We start from the raw sequence: 23408 nt of genomic DNA, 5'->3' as shown, positions 1-23408 counted from the left end.
ATCCATCAGTTGAAGCAGTTCTGTAAGAAGGAATTGGCCAAAATTCCTCCAAACTGGTGTGGGACTGATCAAAAATTACCGTAAATGTTTGATTGAAGTCATTGTTGCTCTTTTTCTGACAAAGAATCTTAATGTTGGATCATTTTGACCACTAAGTGAATAAAAAAGTATATCCTGATATGTGTTATTTGATATATTGGATTCTCTTCATCTATTTTATGATTTAGAAGAAGATCTGAACACATTCAAAGTCTAAGGTCTTCACAATTTTCTAGCACTACTCTATCTGTACTTTATTTACAACAAACTGGGATAACTATTGTAAAACATCAACTCAACTAATAGATGAACTGAAGGAAAAGTTGTTTGCTAAATCTTATTATTTGTAGTTTAGAGATTTAGAGCTTGGTCCTTATCATCTGGTTCATCTTCACTACTTGTGGATTCCTCCCCAAATAGATCTATCCCTGTGGAGTAAGAACTGTCTTTATCTTGTGATGCAATTTTTAGGTTGACGAGTGATGAGGTATCGCTCATGCCAATAAGAATAGTTTTCCTGTCAGTAGCTAAGGATAGGCAGCAGATTGTGCTGTCAGGGGTGAAAATAGAAACAACAGTCCCATTATCCAGGTTCCACAAGCTGACATCACCTATGGAAACACATATAAAAATTTTGTACAAAACATATTTGTTCTGTAAGATATCAATACATGTATATTAAATCAACATTTTTATACAAGTTCTAAGATAAAGAACAGGAGACGCCAACCGCTGAGGACTGGCCAGTTGGGCATTGTCTACATTCAGATTATTCCTCTCATGCCCAGGGCAATTTTCAACTTTGGGGGTGTTCTTTCTTAAAGAAAAATACTTTTTTTTATCTTACATTTTATTTTATCAACCTAAATATTGATATCCTCAGGAAAAATAGGGCTTTCTTTTGGTAGCATATCACAATCAATATTCTTTGTCTGTAAGACAGGGAATTATAGTAAATAAAAATGCACTTTTTCAAGATTCTACTTTTAATTTTTCTAGTTTTTTTAGTTTTTAACTTGGGGAGTCCCTGGTTTGTTCATTGGGTCTCCCCTTTTGTCAGCACTCAAAGATTTGACAGCTTTTATTAGATCCAGATGACGTGTATCTATTAGTGCTAGAGACAGAGTGGAGAGACTGGATACAGGTCTCCCTTGCACTGTATTGTGGCTACCTCCTGCTATGGACAGGTGTTGTGATGTCACTGCAGTGATGTCAGAGGACTTCCTTTTCAAACAAGGATGCAGGACTTCCCCTTGAACATTTATGTGCTGTGATTGCCAGGAACCGAATCAGACATGTCCTGGATCCCTGGCTCTTATTGAGAGTTGAAACTAGATGCCTTAGTTCCTTCAGAAGAGTGCTAGGGTCATATTCTGGATATCATTTTAAAATGGCAGGTCAGAATAAAGAGGCCACTGCTCCACAGTTTAATGTTGGTGGGTAGTCCTCAAGTAGTCATAGTTTATAAATTGTTTAGTTTTGAAATAAAACCACCTGTCTTTTTGCAGGGGCAAATGCAGGATTTGTAGAGGGGGGTTTCCACACTATGCTGCCAGAGGGAGTGACCAGCATTCATGGGGGGGTGGCTATAATTTTAGAGAGTGCTTGGCTGCTCTCCAGCTCTTCTTATCCCCATAATATAAATGGGCAATGCTGCATGCACTACTGTTAGGTGCACACAACTCTCTCTATTCGAGCAGAGCCGTGTGAAGCGGGGGCAGGGTCCAGCCACCTCAATTATACAGTGCCCCAGGCTTGGAGGGGGGTTTTCCAGGCACTAGGAACCCCCCCTCGGTTTGCCTATATTTTGGGTATGCTTGTAAACTCTACCGGAATGTGTGTAACAAGCCTCAATAGAAAAGAAGTTCATACATTATTACCATCCATCCTCATCATGTTGTCACTCACCGGTATTAATGCTCTATGCAGAATACATTAGACACAGTGCTATGCATACCTACCTGACAATAAAATTGCCTTTGCTCCTCCTTCAATGATTTGTATTTTGCTGTTAACTGTAAGATTAAGGTTTTCATATCCTGGAATTATTTTGTGTTTGTGCCTGAAAGGATCCCAGACTTTAAGTCTATGACAATAAAATAAATAGAGATCAATATATTATGTAAAAAGCACAAAATTAATTATGTTCTGCCTGTAGTACATAGTAAATCTGTATCACTCACCACCTCCTGCACCCTGTGATCCACTCCTAGCGGTTGTCTCTCATTGAAGCTGGTGTGCAGGGTTAGACTATAATTTAAAGAATTCCCCCTTTGTACAATGCGTGTATTTTATTATCCAAACCCCACACAGAGGTGTCACCCACAGATAGCTGTGCTGACTTCTGTACAGCAGATACAATGAGAGAGAGAACCACCAGGAGTGAAAAGATCTGCCGGACTTTCCTTGGAACCAAGGGTCAGCACTGTTATTTCACTATGCACTGAGAGAGACTGCAGAGAGTTAAGTGAAAAACCTGACATGAATGGGGACATTCAATTGGCTGCAATGTGCTGCCGGACATCACCGTAGAAAAAGGAACATGTTATAATGACTGTCCGTATGTCCTCTCACTATCATGATTAATGTAAGACATAAATGAGGTTACACTAAGCAGTACTTTATGGTAAAATGGAAAAGGTTTGGCTGTGTAAAGTGGTAGAAGGGTTGCATATGGCATCTTCTTCTACGACACATTCACAGTAAAACAAAGCTTAATTTTGAGATAAGTATAACTTGAACTTGCGGCTGCCTATGCCTGGAGAGGCGGATATGAGGAATAAAAGTGCAAGTTATTAACAATAAGGGCTTACAGACGTAACAGTAGCATGCCCCCTGGAGATGCAGTCTATTTAGAGTAGGCCAGATATGTCTCTTAGCCATACTTGCCTACGCTCCAGAATTTCAGGGAGTCCTCCCAGACGAGTAGGCGACCTCCCAGATCCTGACTGCATTCACTATAAAATGCCGAAATGCATGACATTGAATAGCAGAGGCGGTTGGCTTAATGAAGTCATTAAGCCCTGCCCACGCTATTCAATGCCGTGAATTTCGGCATTTTCTAGTAGGGGAGGTGCTATGGTGATGCGACAATGGTAGGTCTCCTGAAGCCATGGCATACAGATATATATCTATACTAGTATATTGTGCATATATAAATGTACATAGATTGGTACACACAGCAACTGTTCCAAACTACAGACTGTAAATGTGAACCTCATCTGGTATCTCAATATTGCACATTGGTGGAACACTAGGCTCACGATTTCTCCCAGACACATTTTGCTAGAAACGCCTTGATCAGCCCTGCTCCCCCTATCAGAAGATGCACAATTTCAATAACCTGTAGATGCTCCAATCTTGAAAGACAGATCCTTGAGTTCCCTTTAAAAGCAGGTACATTTGCACCTAAACAGGCACCTGTGAGCACATTATGTGGAAACATTTTTTCACATATGCAATTGACCCTCAGTGTCTTTTAGTAACATAGAATAGAAGGGGAGAAGTTGAACCTGACAAATAGTGGTAAGATCAGTGGTATAGCTGGTGTTAGTATATAGACCTACAGATGGGCCACTGAGGAACTCCTTACTTGTTTCCTGAGGTCACTCCAAAAACAATTCTATCAGCTGCACCAGTGATAGCCATACAACAGATATTTGGTTCATTTTTTAGCCGTTTCTTGACCTATAAGTGAAAACAACAATCCATGCTGTCATAGGAGAGAACATATTGTGATACAGATACCACATTATTAGTCTATATGGTCTTCTCCAGGTCACCTGAAACATTACTCGCACAGATCGATAGCCAGAGCTACAATAGACATAATCTTGTGCGAGGTAACGATTGTGATTTTACAACAACATAAACAATTTGATGCAGTACAGGTATGGAATCTTTTATCTGGAATTTTAAGCACTCTCACAACTAAGGGCTTTTTCCAGAATTTGTACACCATGACTAAAATATATTAAAGCCCATTAAACATTACCCATGTTTCTCTCCCATCATTAAAATGTTTAACACTTCATAATAACTGCAGAAAGAATCACTTGGTGATCATGTCTGTGTGTCTGACAAAATCACAGAATAACCTCCTAAAAATAGACCTATTCATTTCTTGTCCGTAAACCCCCATATGGGAAATTCCCACTGCTGAACGGAAGAGGACTGTTGTCACTATGGCTGTCGGGTCCCCCTACCCCACACTGTGGGTTTCCCTGTTATAGTGCTGCCAGTCGTAGCCTAGTGTTGGTATTGGCATTTCTGGGAGGACCCTACACTCTTCATACCCCCATTTTGCCAACTGCAGCCTAGGCTAGCAGCACTAGTGCTAGTTTTACTTTTGAGGGGTTACAGTTTTTTTTATTATTATTTATTTAGATCCAAAACGCACCTATACAGATGATAATCATCATCAGCCATAGTTTGCTGAAACCTGATTTACATTGGTTTAGCAATTCACAAAAGCTCATTATACAAAGAATTCCGGCAATCAGTTTTGGTGGAGTTCACAGTGCTGCCTCCGTCTACTCCTGTCTGAAGTGCAGCTGCAGTATCCAGGGCCGCTGAGAGGGCAACTGGGGCCTAGTACAATGCACGCGGCAAGCTCTCTAACATTGGTCAATGCTGTTACATGTACCCATCTAAGGGCAGCTAATAAGCCAATAAGTTTGTGAGGGGCAAGGTTTTTGGTAGATGAGGTCAGAGTCATTGGATCCCCTACTGCTCAGGAAGGTCGTCCTCTGCGGCCCTCTTATAATACATCGCTGTATAACAGGAATAAAACTGTCCATCAGCAAGTGTAATACAGCATGATGTGCTAAACTTTGTCTCTTCAGTTATGCGTGAGCCACAAAATGTCCAGCCAGCGATTCATGCTCCATTTTACAAAAGTATCACCACAGGCAGTGCACAGAAACTTAGAGAGAGTGTGTGCTTGTGATATTATTGCACTTGGTTTATAATTTTTGGCAATAGTTTGAGGTTTGTGGGCATAACTAGCGGTGTGTCTGGCACGGTAAAAATGCACTTAACAAGCATGCTGGCTTTGTGGACCCTGAATTTTCTTGAAGCCACAGGCTACGTGACCAGGTAAGTCTGTTATTCTGCTTTGCCAGCTCCTTTCACCAATGATCTGGTCCATAGGCTCTGCAAAGTGTCACGTATATTTTATTGTGTTACTATTTGTTTTATTATTTTGTATTTTAACCATACTTGCCAACATTTTTTTTTCTTTTTCCGGGAGATGCCGGCTGGGACGTGGGCGTGTAGGGGGCGGGGCTGCGAAATCGCGTCATTTTGGCCCCGCCCCCGTGACGGAATGACGCAAATCGCGTCATTTTACAGTGGGGGCGGGGCTAAACGCCGCGATTCCGGGTGAATCGCGGCGTTTAAACTAAATTTTTCCCCCTTCCTATCAGGGAGATTGCCACACTCGTCCGGGAGACTCTCGCAAAATGCGGGAGTCTCCCGGACAATCCGGGAGAGTTGGCAAGTATGATTTTAACCACAGGGTACATAATATAAGTCAAGACACAGTTCTATTCGTACATTACCATTCCATTTTGAAGATCCCAGAGAGTTACATAACTAATTTTGTTAGCATCACAGTAGTTGGAGAGAGCCAGGAAGCTGCCCTTGTATGTCAGTGCAGCATTGTGCAGGAAAAGCATTGATGTCTTGTCTTCCAGAGTATGCAGGTGGCTTACAGTGTCCAAACTAAACACACAGAGGTGGTGTGCATAATATGAGCACACAATCACCTGCAAAATATAACAAGACTCAGAGGGGCTCCAAGATACTGCAAGTATACTGTATACAAAACCAGGGAAGTGCTCTCACTAGATGGAGGAAATAAAAAAAAGTTCTGCTGCAAGTTTCTGGAACTTACCGTAGGGGCCCTTAATCACCGGCACCAATATACATGTTTTCACTAGAGTTTTACTAGTTCTTTTAACACTAGTAAGAACATGTCACCAGGTGTGTAAATACAAATCATTAGTTAAAACTACCCTATACTCGCATTTGCACTTATGGTCAGAAACATTTTTATCTTTTTTTAAACTATTATTTTTTATAGAATCTGGAACTGGAAGTACAGGGGGTAAATTTATCAAGCTGCAGGTTTGAAAAAGTGGAGATGTTGCCTGTGCCAACCAATCAGATTCTAGCTGTCATTTTGTAGAATGTACTAAGTAAATGACAGCTAGAGTCTGATCTGTTGCTATAGGCAACAACTCCACTTTTTCAAACCCGCAGCTTGATAAATTTACTTCCAGGTCTTCCTGTTTCTGTGCATATGCCATAGGCTGGATCATGCATGCCCAGAGGGTCCTATCAATGCTGTCAGCCAGTCACCTGGGAGCTTATTTTTATATTAAATTGCCCGAAAAAAAGATTTTCGATCGCTTCGATAAGCTTAATGTAGGGGTCTTTTATATTCTCCACCTTCACTAACCTCCTCCTGCGTTCATTAGCCATATTTCTCCCTCCATTTACATGTGTCTTCTTCCCATCCTCTATGTAGGCTTAATTACTTTAAAGCCTTTTTGCGGGCCATTGGCACATTACCTTTTCATTGTCACTCAGTAGGTACTGATCAATAGCATTATTCTTTTCATTTGCCAGCTGCTGTATCCTCTCTATCTCCCGCTTAACCTCTTTCTCTTTCCTACGTCGCTTTGCTGTTTTGGTCTCATTGCGTCTCTCCCACGGAGTCAAAAGAGCTGAAATTACATCATTGTTAATATTACTATTGTTATTGATTTGTAAGGTGCCTCAGTGCTCCTCAGAGCTGGACAAGAGGGAAAACAGCCCTGCTCATGAGAGCTTACAATCTAGTGGGCAACGGGCAAAGCTGAGACAAGAGGAGCGACTGTCGCTAGGGGTGGGTACACACTACAGAATTTTCCAACCAATGTATTATCTACATGGATTGTACCAACGGCTAGAGAAAAAAAATTCCTGATCAGCAGCCGATTCATGCGTTCACACTATACATGTTTGAAAAGATTTACCCTCAGATCTGTGCTCTTCAAATGTCATAACCCTTGGATGAAAAGATCATGACTCTATGAAGATCCTGATCATGAGTGCATACACACTGCAGAAGTGGAAGGACATCGTTCCATAGCTGAACGAGATTTATAGTTCTACTGAACAATCAAATGAAACGATGATCTGTGCTTTAGAACAATCCTCGATCATCGCTGCAGCGTACACACTAATACAATATCGGGCCAAATGGTAGTTCATTGTTTGGTTGACCTAATACTCGGCTGAAAACACTGTAATGTGTACCAGCCTTAGTGAGGAGATTGAGACAGTCTAGTGTGAGTAGTATGAGTGAGATTAGGGTAGGCTCTAATAAAGAGGTGGGTTTTATTTGTTTAATGATTTAAAGGATGTGGGGGGGTCTAATTGGGCATGGTAAGGAATTTCATAACTGGGTAGCAGCACGAGAGAAGTCTTGTAGGTGGGATCGAGAGGCAGTTATCAGAGATGGGGTGACATTGGGACCTGTTTGTATCTAGAATCTACCATTATGAAGGCAAGTTGCACTCAGCTCTCCACACAAATGTAAATTATAATTATTTTATAGACATGCGGCCTCTGACAGATTTGTGAAAATAATTGTTGTACTCATCTGCAAGTATAGAATTTTAGAGGGGAAGATTGTAAGGGTCTATTTATTAATATGTGGAGTTAAGGCTGAGTTTTGATTTCTACAAAATAAAAAAAAAATCAGCTAGCACTGCAGTTTATCAATAAAATATCACCAGAGCAGCTGCCTCTGCGATACTGGACCAGAGCGGAAAATGTTACCTTACCACTTCACTGGGCCAGTCTGAGGAGATATACCTGTGTGCAACCCAGCAAGCCAGTCACGCATGTGCAATGGAACTGAAAGCTCAGACTTAAATTTACAAAACCAAACTAAAAATATATTATATATTAATTTTTTTAAATATAAATAAAAAGAAAAGAAAAGAATGAAGCAAATATGCGGCAGGACAGGCTCCTAACAGAGCCGCTGCCCCGGCTGAAGAATTTAAACTAACGTGACTAAATTACAATGTGTCATAAATAGACCCCTAAGGGGCATATTCAATTGTTGGTGGAAACGCCAAAAATCTCGCGCTCTGTGCACAATTACCATTATTACGATAATAGTGCGCGTAAATACTGTTATTACGGTAGTTTTCTCGCTGGATTTCAGCTCGCAGCTCCCTGAGCCGCGAGCTGAAATCCAGCTTACTATTACCGTAATAACGATAATAGTTTTAACGCCGCGGGGATTCGGAACAATTGAATATGCCCCTATATGTCTATTATTTACAAAGTACATTGTACCACCAATACACATTCTTCAATTAAAGTGCTCTGGCATCAAAACCACCTGGTGGTTGAAAGCAGAACTGCAGATTTTTGTTGATTTTTCAACTACATGTTCCAGCATGCACCTACAGCTCCTGCGTGGAAGAGCATACTACTGCTTATTGAACCTTTTTTTACATGCCCTTTGAGTTCCACAATAGCTATAGTTCCAGTATGAAGGACTAAGACTTTTGCTCATTATGCTAAAATAGTAAAAATAAGTAAATAAAGCACAGTCACATTTTTAAAAAATAAACTTAAACTGAATAAAACACTAACTAAAACTGTAATATAAAATACAACCTTTCTTCTTTCTTTCATTGTCCAATTGGAAATGATTAATTCTATAACAGTGCTTAGTTGTGGCTCTTAGTGAGCATTTTAGTATTGTCTGCTATTGGTTTTTTTTATTTTAGCATTGGATTATAAAGAAAGGACAATTTCTCTTTGGACTAAGATGAAAAGAAGGAATAAACCTTTTTATATAATGAAATGATGGACAGCGGGTTTTGTGTACGTTTTTATTTCAATTAAGATGTATTTTATAAATGTTTGTGTGTATTATTTTCTTACTTATACCATATTGTTATAATGGGCAGGGAGTTTTACCATTATACAGGGACCACGGAGGTGGCATTGTTGCTCTCTAGGGGTTCCGATGTTTTCAGTGAAGCGATGATGGTCTGTGGGAATTTTTAGTGGAGACTACCAGGAAAAGGATTTTAGGGTGAAGGGGAATTCTGCCTTATTTTCCATTTATTATTATGCAAAATCCATTCAAACAGCTTGGCCTGCAGAGTTTTTGCAAGCTGTTCGGGACATTAGATTTTTTTGTAACAGTAAAGTGACTTTTTTATTAAAATCTAAAAATAATTTTATGTACTATAAATTACAGTCCTTTGTTCTTGAATCCCTCTGACCCTGACAGGTGCAATGGTGCATGAGCTGTGCCATATTGTCAATAAATGACAGCCATAGTGCCCACTAAATAGCCAGTTAAATAGACTTTGTTGTTACCCACTAGTCACAAATGTATATTTTCCAACAGTCACGATATTAGGACTTTAGTCCTGACTCCTGGACACTTGGAGATCCCGCTAGAGGGTGCCTCACTCTCCTCTAACTTGTGCGCAATCTTTGTGTGTTCAGCTGGTGTCTCATACTGTTTATATGTACATAGAGGTCAAATGACTGGTGGTCCCTAAAACAGGAGTTGTAGGAACAGTGTTATTATGTATATAATGTCTCTTCATGATGTACCTGTATCTTTTCCTCTCTTCTTCTGCTGTAGCACTTGCTTGTAAGCATTCTCTTTGTGTAGGTCATGGCCTGCCAGTATTTCCAGAGCAGAGGGCTTGTCCTTAAACTGCGGCCTTAACCGATCTTTTATAAAGCCTGTATCCATATTCCAAATAACAAAATGGTCTCTGCAAAAACATAAAAGCACACAGAAGTATATAATAAAGCCAGACACAATGGCGTTATCATTAGCATCTACTATTTCTTTTTTGGGCTTAGGTATAATTTATTGCATTGACTGCAATGCAAGTACCCTAACAATAAATACATAATCATTTGTAAATGATCTTTTCTACAAAATCAATTTAGTCTGTTCAAAGTACAGTTCCATAAAAAGGAATACTTTTTGTCTTGGTTTATCATGTAATAATTGGGAGTCTCAAATATAATATAGAAGGTATGATCCAAGGAGTCATGTAAATTCATTTTCAAAATCTCCATAAAGAAAATGAACCTGGATTGGGATGAATTTCCCATAAGCCTTAGTAAGTCCATCCCGTGTCTTATGTATAACAAAGGGTAAGGATCTATTCTTTCCCTGCTATCAACATTGTCTGCAATCAATATATGTTTATCATTTTTAAATTGCAAAGAAAAAACTAATTGAGAGACATCAATTATAAAATACAGTTGCAGTGTTTTTCTGTTTTCTTCCACAGTTTCACAATGTAATAATATAGAGGAGTGTCATTACGATGCGGAAAGGTGACGTTTTGTGAAGTCATGAGTTTATTTTTGCACAAAAGCCTGTTTTCACTGGAAGCACATGGACTAACGAGTGAAGATGTCTGCCACTGCATCATGTTGCATCCACAAGAGATTTCATGTTGCAATAAGACATATTAACATAAGATTCAAGGTGAGAGAGAGAGTATTTAATGATACTTTCCTTAGTTAGAGGGGAACAGACATTTTTTACCATACAAAAGGACTTTGTATCGGTGCTTGGAGGTTGCACTTGGCCTTGGCATACAATTTCAATGAAATCCTTTTCCCATACGTAATGTAGTAAAAACATTAAAATGTACAATAGGGACACATAAAGGCAATTTGGATTCCCCTCACTCTCAAAATGTATTTAAGAGATAAATAAGGCTGAACCAAGCATTTTTTAAGGTAAATAAATAAGAATATGAAATGAATCGAGGGGGATGATGTTAAAGTGGCAGTAGGCAGGACTTTTACCCATTATTATTATTTATTTATTTATTTATTTATTTATAAGGCACCACAGATTCCGTAGCGCCGGATACAGAAGCAAGAAACAAATAGATGACGTAATACATATAAGTAGCACAGATGAGTGTGAGTAATGCTATGGGGACTCACACAGAGTGCAGCAAAAGACGTGACAGGACGTACGAGGGACAGGAGACACACATGCAGGGGCGCACCCAGGGGGGTTTCCTAGTCCCCAGAAACCCCTGTCCTACCTGGGGTGTCCTATGCTTACAGTGTCTGGCCCCTCTCCCGGGACCAGCCACTACTGCTTGTAATCCTCTCCCAGTCTGTCCCCTGCTGTGTGAGCACAGCTCTCTGCCGGCAGTTTGGCCCCACCCCTTCCTCCCACACAGCCAGCATGGGTGTAATGCAGGAGGCAGCAGCAGAAGAAGAAGGTAAGAATGTGTGTGTGTGTGTGTATATATATATATGTCAGCTTACATATCTGTGTGTTTATGTATGTTTATGTATGTATGTATGTATGTGACAGCTTACATATCTGTATGTATGTATGTGTAAGCTTACATATCTGTGTGTTTATGTATGTGTGTGTTTATGTATGTATGTGCATGTGACAGCTTACATATCTGTGTGTGTATGTATGTGTGTATGTGTAAGCTTACATATCTGTGTGTTTATGTATGTGTGTATGTATGTATGTATGTATGTGACAGCTTACATATCTGTGTGTTTATGTATGTGTGTGTTTATGTATGTATGTGCATGTGACAGCTTACATATCTGTGTGTGTATGTATGTGTGTATGTGTAAGCTTACATATCTGTGTGTTTATGTATGTGTGTGTTTATGTATGTATGTATGTATGTATGTATGTAAAAAAACGTGTTTTCGGATCCTCCCTCCCCCTTCCCCGCCCTCTCTAGCTGTGCATTGAGCGTACTGAGTTGCTGTGTTTATTGTACTGTGCTGTCTCCCATTGTATTGTGATTTTGTTTGTCTCTGTACGGCGCTGCGGATGCCTTGTAGCGCCTTATAAATAAATATTAATAATAATAATAATAATAATAATAATATGTATGTATGTGACAGCTTACATATCTGTGTGTTTATGTATGTTTATGTATGTATGTATGTGACAGCTTACATATCTGTATGTATGTATGTGTATGTGACAGCTTACATATCTGTGTGTTTATGTATGTGTGTGTTTATGTATGTATGTGCATGTGACAGCTTACATATCTGTGTGTGTATGTATGTGTGTATGTGTAAGCTTACATATCTGTGTGTTTATGTATGTGTGTATGTATGTATGTATGTATGTATGTATGTATGTGACAGCTTACATATCTGTGTGTTTATGTATGTGTGTGTTTATGTATGTATGTGCATGTGACAGCTTACATATCTGTGTGTGTATGTATGTGTGTATGTATGTGTAAGCTTACATATCTGTGTGTTTATGTATGTGTGTGTTTATGTATGTATGTATGTATGTATGTATGTAAAAAACGTGTTTTCGGATCCTCCCTCCCCCTTCCCCGCCCTCTCTAGCTGTGCATTGAGCGTACTGAGTTGCTGTGTTTATTGTACTGTGCTGTCTCCCATTGTATTGTGATTTTGTTTGTCTCTGTACGGCGCTGCGGATGCCTTGCAGCGCCTTATAAATAAATATTAATAATAATAATAATAATAATATGTATGTATGTGACAGCTTACATATCTGTGTGTTTATGTATGTGTGTATGTGTGTATGTATGTATGTATGTATGTATGTATGTATGTGTAAGCTTACATATCTGTGTGTTTATGTATGTGTGTGTTTATGTATGTATGTATGTATGTATGTATGTATGTATGTATGTATGTGACAGCTTACATATCTGTGTGTTTATGTATGTATGTGTATGTGACAGCTTACATATCTGTGTGTTTATGTATGTGTGTGTATGTGACAGCTTACATATCTGTGTGTTTATGTATGTTTGTGTAAGCTTACATATATGTGTGTTTATGTATGTGTGTGTATGTGTGTGTATGTATGTATGTATGTATGTATGTGTGTGTATGTGACAGCTTACATATCTGTGTGCTTATGTATGTGTGTGTTTATGTATGTATGCATGTATGTATGTATGTATGTATGTATGTATGTATGTGTATGTGACAGCTTACATATCTGTGTGTTTATGTATGTATGTGTTTATGTATGTGTGTCTGTGTATATGTTAGCTTACATATCTGTGTGTTTATGTATGCATGTGTATGTGACAGCTTACATATCTGTGTGTTTATGTATGTATGTATGTATGTATGTGTAAGCTTACATATCTGTGTGTTTATGTATGTGTGTGTTTATGTATGTATGTGTATGTGACAGCTTACATATCTGTGTGTGTATGTATGTATGTATGTATGTATGTATGTGTAAGCTTACATATCTGTGTGTTTATGTATGTGTGTGTTTATGTATGTATGTGTATGTGACAGCTTACATATCTGTGTGTTTATGTATGTATGTGACAGCTTACATATATGTGTGTTTATGTATGTGTGTGTTTATGTATGTATGTATGTATGTGTGTTTATGTATGTATGTATGTATGTATGTATGTTTATGTATGTATGTGTGTGTATGTGACAGCTTACATATCTGTGTGCTTATGTATGTGTGTGTTTATGTATGTATGTATGTATGTATGTATGTGTATGTGACAGCTTACATATCTGTGTGTTTATGTATGTATGTGTATGTGACAGCTTACATATCTGTGTGTTTATGTATGTATGTGTTTATGTATGTGTGTCTGTGTATATGTTAGCTTACATATCTGTGTGTTTATGTATGCATGTGTATGTGACAGCTTACATATCTGTGTGTTTATGTATGTATGTATGTATGTATGTATGTATGTATGTGTAAGCTTACATATCTGTGTGTTTATGTATGTGTGTGTTTATGTATGTATGTGTATGTGACAGCTTACATATCTGTGTGTTTATGTATGTATGTATGTATGTATGTATGAGCTTACATATCTGTGTGTTTATGTATCTGTGTGTTTATGTATGTATGTGTATGTGACAGCTTACATATCTGTGTGTTTATGTATGTATGTGACAGCTTACATATCTGTGTGTTTATGTATGTATGTATGTATGTATGTATGTATGTATGTGTGTTTATGTATGTATGTATGTTTATGTATGTATGTGTGTGTATGTGACAGCTTACATATCTGTGTGTTTATGTATGTGTGTGTTTATGTATGTGTGTGTGTGTGTGTATGTGTATGTATGTGACAGCTTACATATCTGTGTGTTTATGTATGTATGTATGTATGTGTATGTGACAGCTTACATATCTGTGTTTATGTATGTGTTTATGTATGTGTGTGTTTATGTATGTATGTGTGTGTATGTGACAGCTTACATATCTGTGTGTTTATGTATGTGTGTGTTTATGTATGTGTGTGTATGTGACAGCTTACATATCTGTATGTGTTTATGTATGTATGTGTGTTTATGTGACAGCTTACATATCTGTGTGTATGTGACAGCTTACATGTTTGTGTGTTTGATCCTGTGTGTTTGTGTGTGTCTGTGCTTGTCTGTGTATGGGACAGTTTACATATCTGTGTGTTTGTAGCCACGCCCCTACACATACTGGACGTGCCCACGTGTATCGTGGCGCAGAAACCTCCCTCCTCGAATCCTGTGTTTGCCCCTGACATGGGACAATAGGTAGAGAGGACCCTGACCGCGAGGGCTTACATTCTAAAGGGAGGGGTGATGAAAGACAGTAGAACCAACTGGGAGAAAAATGTAGATGGCAGTAGAGATGTTCATTGACCGCCAAATTTTGGTTTTGGATCTGGATCAAGTTCGTGATTTGGTTTTGGCAAAACCGCCCTCGCGTGTTTTGGTTTTGGATCTGTACTTTTTAGAATAATAGCTAAAATCACATAATTTTGCTTTTTTTTGTTCCTAGATTATTATTAACCCCTAATTTCCAGTCATTTGCAGTCAATTTTGACCACCTCACAGGTCACAATATTATTTTCATCCACTTTCGGACAAAGACTGCAGCGAACCTGGCTGGATGCTAAACGACAGAGCAATGACACAAACACACAACAGTTCTTAACACATCTAGGAAACATTGCCACACAACAGTGGCAGAAAAGAAAAGTGGTGCAAGATGAAATTGTCCTTGGGCCCTCCCTCCCACCATTATGTAAGATATTGAAAAGGACATGTACATTTTAACAAAGCAAGCACTCCAGCGACAAGCAGAGCCACTTTTGTGGCTGAAGTGCTTGGCTTGTTTGGGCCCTCACAAAACAAGCTACCAATAGCTTAGCTGCCTTAAGCCCAACAGTGCTGTCAATGAACTCTACATTATTAAACCATATGTGCTCGTGCTGCATCTTTAATCTCCTTCTCCTCTGTGGATACCTCCCTCTCATCCCTGAAGAACTGCCAAACTTATGTAGACACAGGAATGGATATTACAACTGGAGAGGCATTACATCTGCTTCAGACAGACTGTGGGCAGCATGGAATCTGTCATGTTGGAATACGCTGCATTAAACAGAGATTTAAACCAATATATAGATGCAGTTGAGGAGACCGTACTTAAATTAAAACATGACCGACCGAATGAGATCCCGGATTTAAGGGAACTTGTACATGAGAGATACACTGCGCTTCAGAAGAATAATACAGAGGAGGCCCTGAGGCAGGATGATAAATACGTCCAGTTTAAAGAACAGCTAAGACACCTGAGAAACTAAATGGGAGTGTCAGCGGCCCCTGCAGTGAAGATTCCGAAGATGTAGACGAGATCGCCGTCACCCAGAGCACATGACCGGTACAGTGAAACTGCGAATGTCTCATTAAATCAGTTATGGTTCCTTTGATCGCTCCACCCGTTACTTGGATAACTGTGGCAATTCTACAGTTAATACATGGTAATGAGTGCTGACCCACGGGATGCGTGCATTTATCAGACCAAGACCAATCCGGGATGCCATGGCGGATTAGAGATGGTGAACCCAGTGAGAAACAAAGTATGTGGTAACACATACGAGAGAGAAGCAATTGAAAGGATGAATGAAAACAAACTTCATCCTAACACAATATTAATTCAACCCCGCAGGAAACCACCATTACAGAAGTCTCTGTAGCATAAATGTCAAAAACAAAATTGTAAAAAAAAAAGCTTTTACCTTTTAAAAGAAAAAAAAACACATTTTTAATAAAGGTGAAACTTTATTGTAGAAAAACATAAAATTGCCAACATGTCATTCTACCCAAAATATTAACAAGTATACCAGTTAAGGCATACCGCTGACAACCTGTTTGAAAAACTAAGGGATGTCAATGCAACATGGCTTATCCCGCTTGGACTCTCCTGAGGATATGTCATTTGTGATAACGCCACCAATATTGTGAGAGCATTACAGCAGGGAGAATTCCATCATATTCCCTGTTTTGCTCACACAATCACTTGGTGTTACCGAGCTTTTTAGAAAATGACAGTGACATGCAGGAGATGCTGTCTGTGTCCAGAAATAATTTGGGTCATTTTCGGCATTCTGCAACAGCATTTAGGCGATTGCAGCTGTTGCAAGCAGAATCGAATTTGAGGGAGAATGTACTTTAGTTCAGCGCAGTGGAGAATACTGTCCATGTTGTGCAAGGTGCTGAAACCACTCTAAGTAGTCACCTGTGAAGTCAGTTCAGACACTTTTAGCTTGAGTCAAGTGATTAGACTTTTGGAAAAGCAGCTAGAGAAATTGAAGGAGGAGATGAAACTAAGCAATTCCGCTAACTATGTAGGACTTGTAGATCAAGTACTTCGCCAGGATCCGAGAGTTATCAACATGTTGAAATCAGATCACTACATTTTGGCAACTGTGCATAATCCTAAGAGCTATGTCTTCTCTTTCTTTCCAGCGGACCAAGATATCAAGAGATGCAATAAGCTACTGGCCAGCAAGCTCACAGCTGAAGTGGTACATGACACGACGACTCATCCTCCCCCTCAGTTTCTTTGGCAACTGCTGCTAGGAAAAACTAAGCTTTCCCAAGACACCCAGTGGTGATGCAGATGAGTCAGCACAACATTTTTACATTTGGTCTGGTGTAAAGAATTGTCCAAAAATCATGACAGCTCTGTTGTAAAATGAACTACAATTTCCACGGGTAAGGCCATTACCAACATTTACATCAAAGTACAGAGACTTCTGTAATGGTGAATTCCAGCGGGGATGAATTAGTATTGAGTGTTGATGATGTACACACTGATGAGGGTAAGGATGACAACAATGTAGATGATTGCAGGTGCTGGGATCTAGCTGAGAGAAGGAAGCTAACTGATGCTGGTATACTTGTTAATATTTTGGGTAGAATGGCATGTTGGCAATTTTATGTTTTTCTACAGTAAACTTTCACCTTTATTAGAGAGGTGCTTTTTCTTTAAAAAGGTACAAGCTTTTTTTTTTTTACATTTCTGTTTCCCTGACCACTGTGCACTTGAACATAGGCTTTAGCATATGACGTAGAGGGATTAATATCATCATGACTGAGACTGGAGAGTGACAAGAACAATGTGGCTGAAGACTGGAGAGTGACAAGAACACTGCTACCCCTGTTTCTGTGTGACCAATGGCCCTGAGACTTGAGAGTGACAAGAACAATGTTACTGAAGACTGGAGAGTGACAAGGACACTGCCACCCCTCCTGTTTCTGTATGAGCTATGGCACAGTAGAATGTCACTGGAGACTTTTAAAAACACTGCTAGCCCTAATATTTGAATTTCTGTTGCAGCACTAAACACTGCCACCTCTCCTATTTCTGGGTTAAGTATGGCACAGTACAATGTGACTGCCGATTTTGAAGAACACTGACAGCCCTATTATTTCTATTTCAGTAATGACAATTAGCAATGGACCTCTCCTGTTTCTGTGTGAGCTATAACTCAGAAGTACAGAGCCGGCTCGGTTCCGTACTCAGATTGGCGAAGTTTGTGTGGGCTCAGTTCTCGGAGAACCGAGCCCAAGCATCTCTAGATGGCAGACGAGGAAGAGAAGGTGATAGATAAAATGGTTAGGAGGTGGTAGGATAGGCAAGCTTGAAAAGGTGAGATTCGAGTGAGCGTTTGAAGGACTAAAGGTTGGGGGAGAGTCAAGTGAGACGAGGTAGGGAGTTCAAAACATTAGGGACACAACGGCAGAAGTCTAGGAGAAGAGTATGGGAGGAGGTAATGAGAGGTGAATTGAGGCGGAGGTCAGAGGCGAAGCAGAGTGCCCGTGTAGGTATGTACCTTGAGACAAGGTCAGAGATGTAAGGAGGAGAAGTGTTGGTAATGGCTTTGTAAGTGAAGGTAAGCAGCTTGAACTAAATTCTGAAATGGACAGGGAACCAATGAAAAGATTTACGCAGAGGAGAAGTGGAAGAGGAAGATGAGCCTAGCCGAAGGATTCTGTATGAATCAGAAGTGCAAGAGCGAGGAAGACCAGTGAGAAGGAGGTTGGAATAATCGAGACGAGAATTGATGAGTGAATGGACCAGAATTTTGGTTGCTTCCTGACAGAGGAAGGGATGGATTTTCGTAATGTTACGGAGGCAGAAGTGGCAGGATTTGATGAGGGACTGGATATGAGGGATAAAGCTGATGGGGTCAAGGGTGACTCCAAGACAGCGAGCTTGGGTGACAAAAGAAAGAGTGGTGTTGTCAAACAAGAGGGAGATATTGGGAGGGATAGCAACATTGGCAGGAGGAAAAATGATGAGCTCGGATTTGTAGAGTTTCAGGAAACGCTGTGACATCCAGGTAGTTACTGCAGAGAGACAGCTAGATACCTGGGTTAGGACAGTGGTAGAGAGAGGTCGGGGGAGAAAAGATAGATTTTCATGTCATCAGCATAGGAGGTGGTATCAGAGGCCAAATGATTGAATGAGCTCACAAAGAGAGGTGGTGTAGAGAGCGAAGAGCAGAGGGCCAAGGACAGAGCCTTGTGGGACAGAAGCAGACATACCAAAAGAGCGGCCAGAGAGATAGGAGGCAAACCAGGAGAGAGCTGTTTCGCGAAAACCTAGGGAGTGAAGGGTGGTGCGAAGAAAAGAATGATCAACGCTGTCAAAAGCAGCAGAGAGGACGAGGAGTACAATAAGGGAGAAGCGAACATTGGACTTAGCTGAGAGTAAGTCAAATGTTACTTTAGTGAAGGCAGTTTCAGTTGAATGAAGGGGACGGAAGCCAGACTGGAGAGGGTCAAAAAGAGAGTGGGCAGAGAGATTGAAGACAAGTCATTTGAGAATTTTAGAGGCAAAGGGAAACAGACATATGGGGCGATAGTTGGAGAGATAGGATGGGTCAAGGGAAGGTTTCTTGAGAATAGGAGAGATGAGAGCATGCTTGAAGGACAGGGGGAAAATACCAGTGGAGAAAGAGAGGTTAAAGAGGTGAGCAAGGTGACAACAGGCATTGGAAGAGAGGGAGCGGAGGAACTTGTAGGGGACAGGATCGAGAGGACAGGTTGTAGAAGAAGAAGAGGAGAAAAGAGAGAGGATCTCAGGCACAGTTACAGGAGGGTAGGAGCCAAGGGTGGCAGAGTGAGTGATAGAGAGGATAGGTGGGGGGAGGCAAGTCTGACGAGAACAGATATCATTGTGTATAGAGTCAATTTTGTCTTTGAAGTAGGTGGCAAAGTCAAGAGCAGTGATGGACAATGGGGGAGACGGTGGGGGAGTATACAGTAGAGAATTAATGGTAGCAAAGAGGCATTTTGGTTTATTGGACAGGGAGTAGATGTTGGATGTAAAATAGGTTTGTTTGACGAGTGAAAGGGCAGATTAGTAGGAGGAAAGGATGAATTTATAGTGGGTGAAGTCAGCAATGGAGCGGGATTTCCTCCATTGGCGTTCAGAGGAGCGGGAGCACTTTTTGAGGAGACGAGAAAGAGTGGAGTGCCAGGGTTGAGATTTAGATTGGCATGGACGAGAGGGGGTGGCAGGGGCTGCAGTTTCAAGGGCAACAGAGAAGGTGGTGTTGTAAATAGAAACAGCAGCGTTGGGGCATGATTGGGAAGAAATGGGTGCAAGTAAGAATTCAAGAGAGGACGCAAAGATGAAGGGGTCAATGCTGTTGATGGGACGCAGCGTGCGAGTGACTTTAGGTGGGAGAGGTCGGGCAACGGGTAAAGAGAGAGTAAAGGAAAGGAGATTGTGGTCAGAGAGGGGGAGATAGAATTGGTGGAGATGTAACAAAGATAGGAGAACACTACCTCCAGGGAGTGATCATCCAATTGTAAAGCGCTACAGAAGTTGCTGGCACTATATAAATAAATGTTGATGTTGATGATGAAGGTAGGTGGTGGAAGCTGTCCATTGGGAGAGGCCATGGGAGGAAGTGAGCATGATGAATTTAGAGGCAGCAGTAGTAATAGGAAAGTCAGTAGGGGTGTTAAAATCCCCAATCATAATAGTGGGAATATCGGAAAAGAGGAAATGGAAAAACCAGGTGGCAATGTTATCCAGAAATTGAGAGGATGGGCCAGGGGGACGATAGATGATCGCAATACGAAGGTGGAGAGGGGAGAAGAGGCGGACAGAGTGAACTTCAAAGGAGGAGAAGGAGAGGAATAGTTCATAGGGAATATCACTGAAGGTGTAGCCAGGAGACAGTAGGACACCTACACCACCTCCTTGGTGGTCCCCAGGCTCCAGGATGGAGAGTGTGGGAGAAGGAGAGCCCCCCCGTGGGAGAGTGCAGAGCGGGAGATCCACGTTTCTGTAAGGACTAGCAGACCAAATGAATGGGAGAGGAAGAGGTCATGAATGGGAGTGAGTTTGTTGCACACAGGTCTTGCAATCCAGAGAGCACAGGACAGGGAGGGTGAGTAAGAGGAATGATGGGAATAAGGTTGGCGGGATTGGATGTTTGGGGGGACAGGGTGATAAGTGGTGGAGGGGGGAGCGACAGGGGATAGAGGGGATAAGCTTGGGTCTGTAGTATGGAGTAGTGATGTGGGAAAATGGGTGGAAGTGCTGAATGGAGAGTAATAAGAAATAGGAGATGTAGTAATTGAGACCTAGCAGAGTCATGAAATAAGAGAGAGAAAAAATTGTGTGGAAAAGACAAATGAGAGTATGGCAGAAGGTAAGGACTTTGCCAGGTTACAAGTGAGGTGAGAAAAAGAGAACAGGACAGGTGAGTAAAGTGAGAGACTGTAGAAGTAGTTAGAGAGTGAAGAGAAAGAGAAGATGTACAAGGATCAGCAAGCGAATGGAAAGAAGTGAGGACAGTAGAGATAAGGGATGAGTGAGTAAGAAACAGTTAGACAAGACAGTGACAGGAGTGGAGAGAGATTATAAAACATTAGCCACAGTGGAAGGTGCACTGAGGCAGCTGTGTATGAACCGTGTGCAAGGGGGAGTAGGGGCAACACATAAAAAATCTGGGTAAGTGGAGCAACAAGTGTATTTTGAAGGTGGGAATACAAGAACAGCATAAGTGAAACCAACAAGTCATAATAAAACAGCAGATGTAAGAATTAAGGTTGAGAAACAGATCAACAGGGTATGTGCAGGCAATGCACAATGCAGGTGATGGAGGATTTCAGAGCGCACAGATGATTGTTGAATCATGTCTTCATGTAGCAGTGTTTCCAGATAGAATACTCTCCTTTTGTTCAACTCTTGTGTAACTCTTACTATGTTATCTATATTTTTAATACACTTGCAAAAAATCCTCACTAGCTAACACAGTCTAACAGGCTTACACAGCTATGACTGCTAGTTAAATAGGGTCACAGAACCATGTGATCGCTTTCTTAAATTAACCACCAGTAATCACATATACTGCAAAGAAAGTAATAAAATTCTACAACAAATAAATAGAGGTTAAGCATACCATATAGCTAATAGAAAGTTTTGCACATCCGATCCTTTGCAGATAGTTGGCGCAGCACCATCTGCATCATCATCATCATCAGCTATATATATAGCGCCACTAATTCCGCAGCCTTGTACAGAGAACACACTCACATCAGTCCCTGCCTTATTGGAGCTTACAGTCTAAATTTCCTAACATACATACACACACACACAGACCGAGAAAGACTAGGGTCAATTTTGATAGCAGCCAATTAACCTACCAGTATGTTTTTGGAGTGTGGAAGGAAACCCACGCAAACAAAGGGAGACAATGCAAACTCCACACAGATAAGGCCATGATCCCAGTGCTATGAGGCAGAAGTGCTAACCACTAAGCCACCGTGTTGCCCGGTGCACTTATGAATTTTTGCATCTGCATTTCCAGACACAGCCGCAATCCTGCAAGAGGTCACAACTGAATGGTTATCGGGTCATTCACTGACTTATTTGCATCCAGTCAGTGTCTAAGGAAGGGAGAGGGACAGACAAGTGACATTAAATGTGTCCACATAAAAATGGTGCTATTGCAAGCCCTGATTTATATTATTCCACTTCCTCACCTGTTCTCCGAGAGCCCCAGCAGTAACCCTCCATCCAGTATCCTGTATTCGTGCTTTGGACAAGGAATAACATAGAGGCCTGTCTGTCTGCGGACATATTTTTTCTTCTGCAGGTCATATGTAAGAAGAGTCTGCAAAGACAAAAATAGGTGTATGTGTCACTTGATATATAGGGCCTGTAGACATTAATGCTCTTCTTCATATAGGGACTAAAATGTCACTGGTTCCACAACAAAGCTATTATCCCTAAAAAAGGAAATGTTAGAATGTTAGATTTTTTTTTTATTACCTGAAATATGGGTCTCGGTGTGTCAGTGAATGTGACCATACCCCTGTCAGTCAGGACATACAGCTTCATATCCCTGACCAACACAACATCACTGTTCTCCACCAGCCCACGCTCCACTCGCACAGCACTGCCTTTACACTTCGACTTCACAATATTCCACACGGTGATCACTCCCGGCCTCACACTTCTGCAGACCACATATCTGACCAGACAAAAGTATATTTATAGCATGATCAATTATTATCAACATGGAAACTTGATTATATCAATGTATTTGTTTTTTTTCCATTTTAGAGTGCAATGCAAAATGTCAGTTTGTGCAATTCTTAGCCACACACATTTCCAGACATTTAATGAGTATTCTTTATTTATTTACAGTTAGTGTATTCAAAGTGCTGTACCCTCATGAACACAAACAGAATTTGCCATGATAACAAAACAGAAAAATACATTGAAATAGAAGTCATGCAAAAACTTACAATCTAAAGGCATTGAGTGTGTCTGATTGCTGTTCCAAACAGCGAACACCAGCCCCCCACGTGATTTTAGATCTGACTAAAATCTAAAAACCTACTTTGGGGTACAACATTCTCATTTCTATGGTTAGAAACATTAGAATGTACTAGACTAAATGATTATGGCATCAAAAGGTTGCTTACTCATAGCAACCAATCAGATTGTAACTGATTACAAAATTATTGTAGCGCAGTTT

The 23408-nt window shown here is 40.5% G+C and overlaps 1 protein-coding gene across 1 annotated transcript in view; it reads right to left on the bottom strand.

The window, feature by feature from the left end:
• Window positions 1-242: 242 nt before the first annotated feature.
• Window positions 243-23408, bottom strand: part of LOC142106687 (uncharacterized) — a 37527-nt gene continuing 14361 nt past the window's right edge. Inside the window, exons 10-17 of the mRNA XM_075190028.1 lie at window positions 22697-22898; window positions 22408-22538; window positions 9682-9848; window positions 6616-6770; window positions 5601-5807; window positions 3632-3726; window positions 2001-2125; window positions 243-650 (exon numbers count right to left, since the gene is read on the bottom strand). Of these exons, the coding sequence (XP_075046129.1) occupies window positions 391-650; window positions 2001-2125; window positions 3632-3726; window positions 5601-5807; window positions 6616-6770; window positions 9682-9848; window positions 22408-22538; window positions 22697-22898 (1342 nt within the window). The 3' untranslated portion in view covers window positions 243-390. The remainder of the gene's footprint in view (window positions 651-2000; window positions 2126-3631; window positions 3727-5600; window positions 5808-6615; window positions 6771-9681; window positions 9849-22407; window positions 22539-22696; window positions 22899-23408) is intronic.

The sequence above is a fragment of the Mixophyes fleayi genome, chromosome 1 (genome assembly GCF_038048845.1).
Source record: "Mixophyes fleayi isolate aMixFle1 chromosome 1, aMixFle1.hap1, whole genome shotgun sequence".
Lineage (NCBI taxonomy): Eukaryota > Metazoa > Chordata > Amphibia > Anura > Limnodynastidae > Mixophyes > Mixophyes fleayi.
Note: the sequence above shows the minus strand (reverse complement) of the source record. Positions and strands in the feature narration are given on the sequence as shown.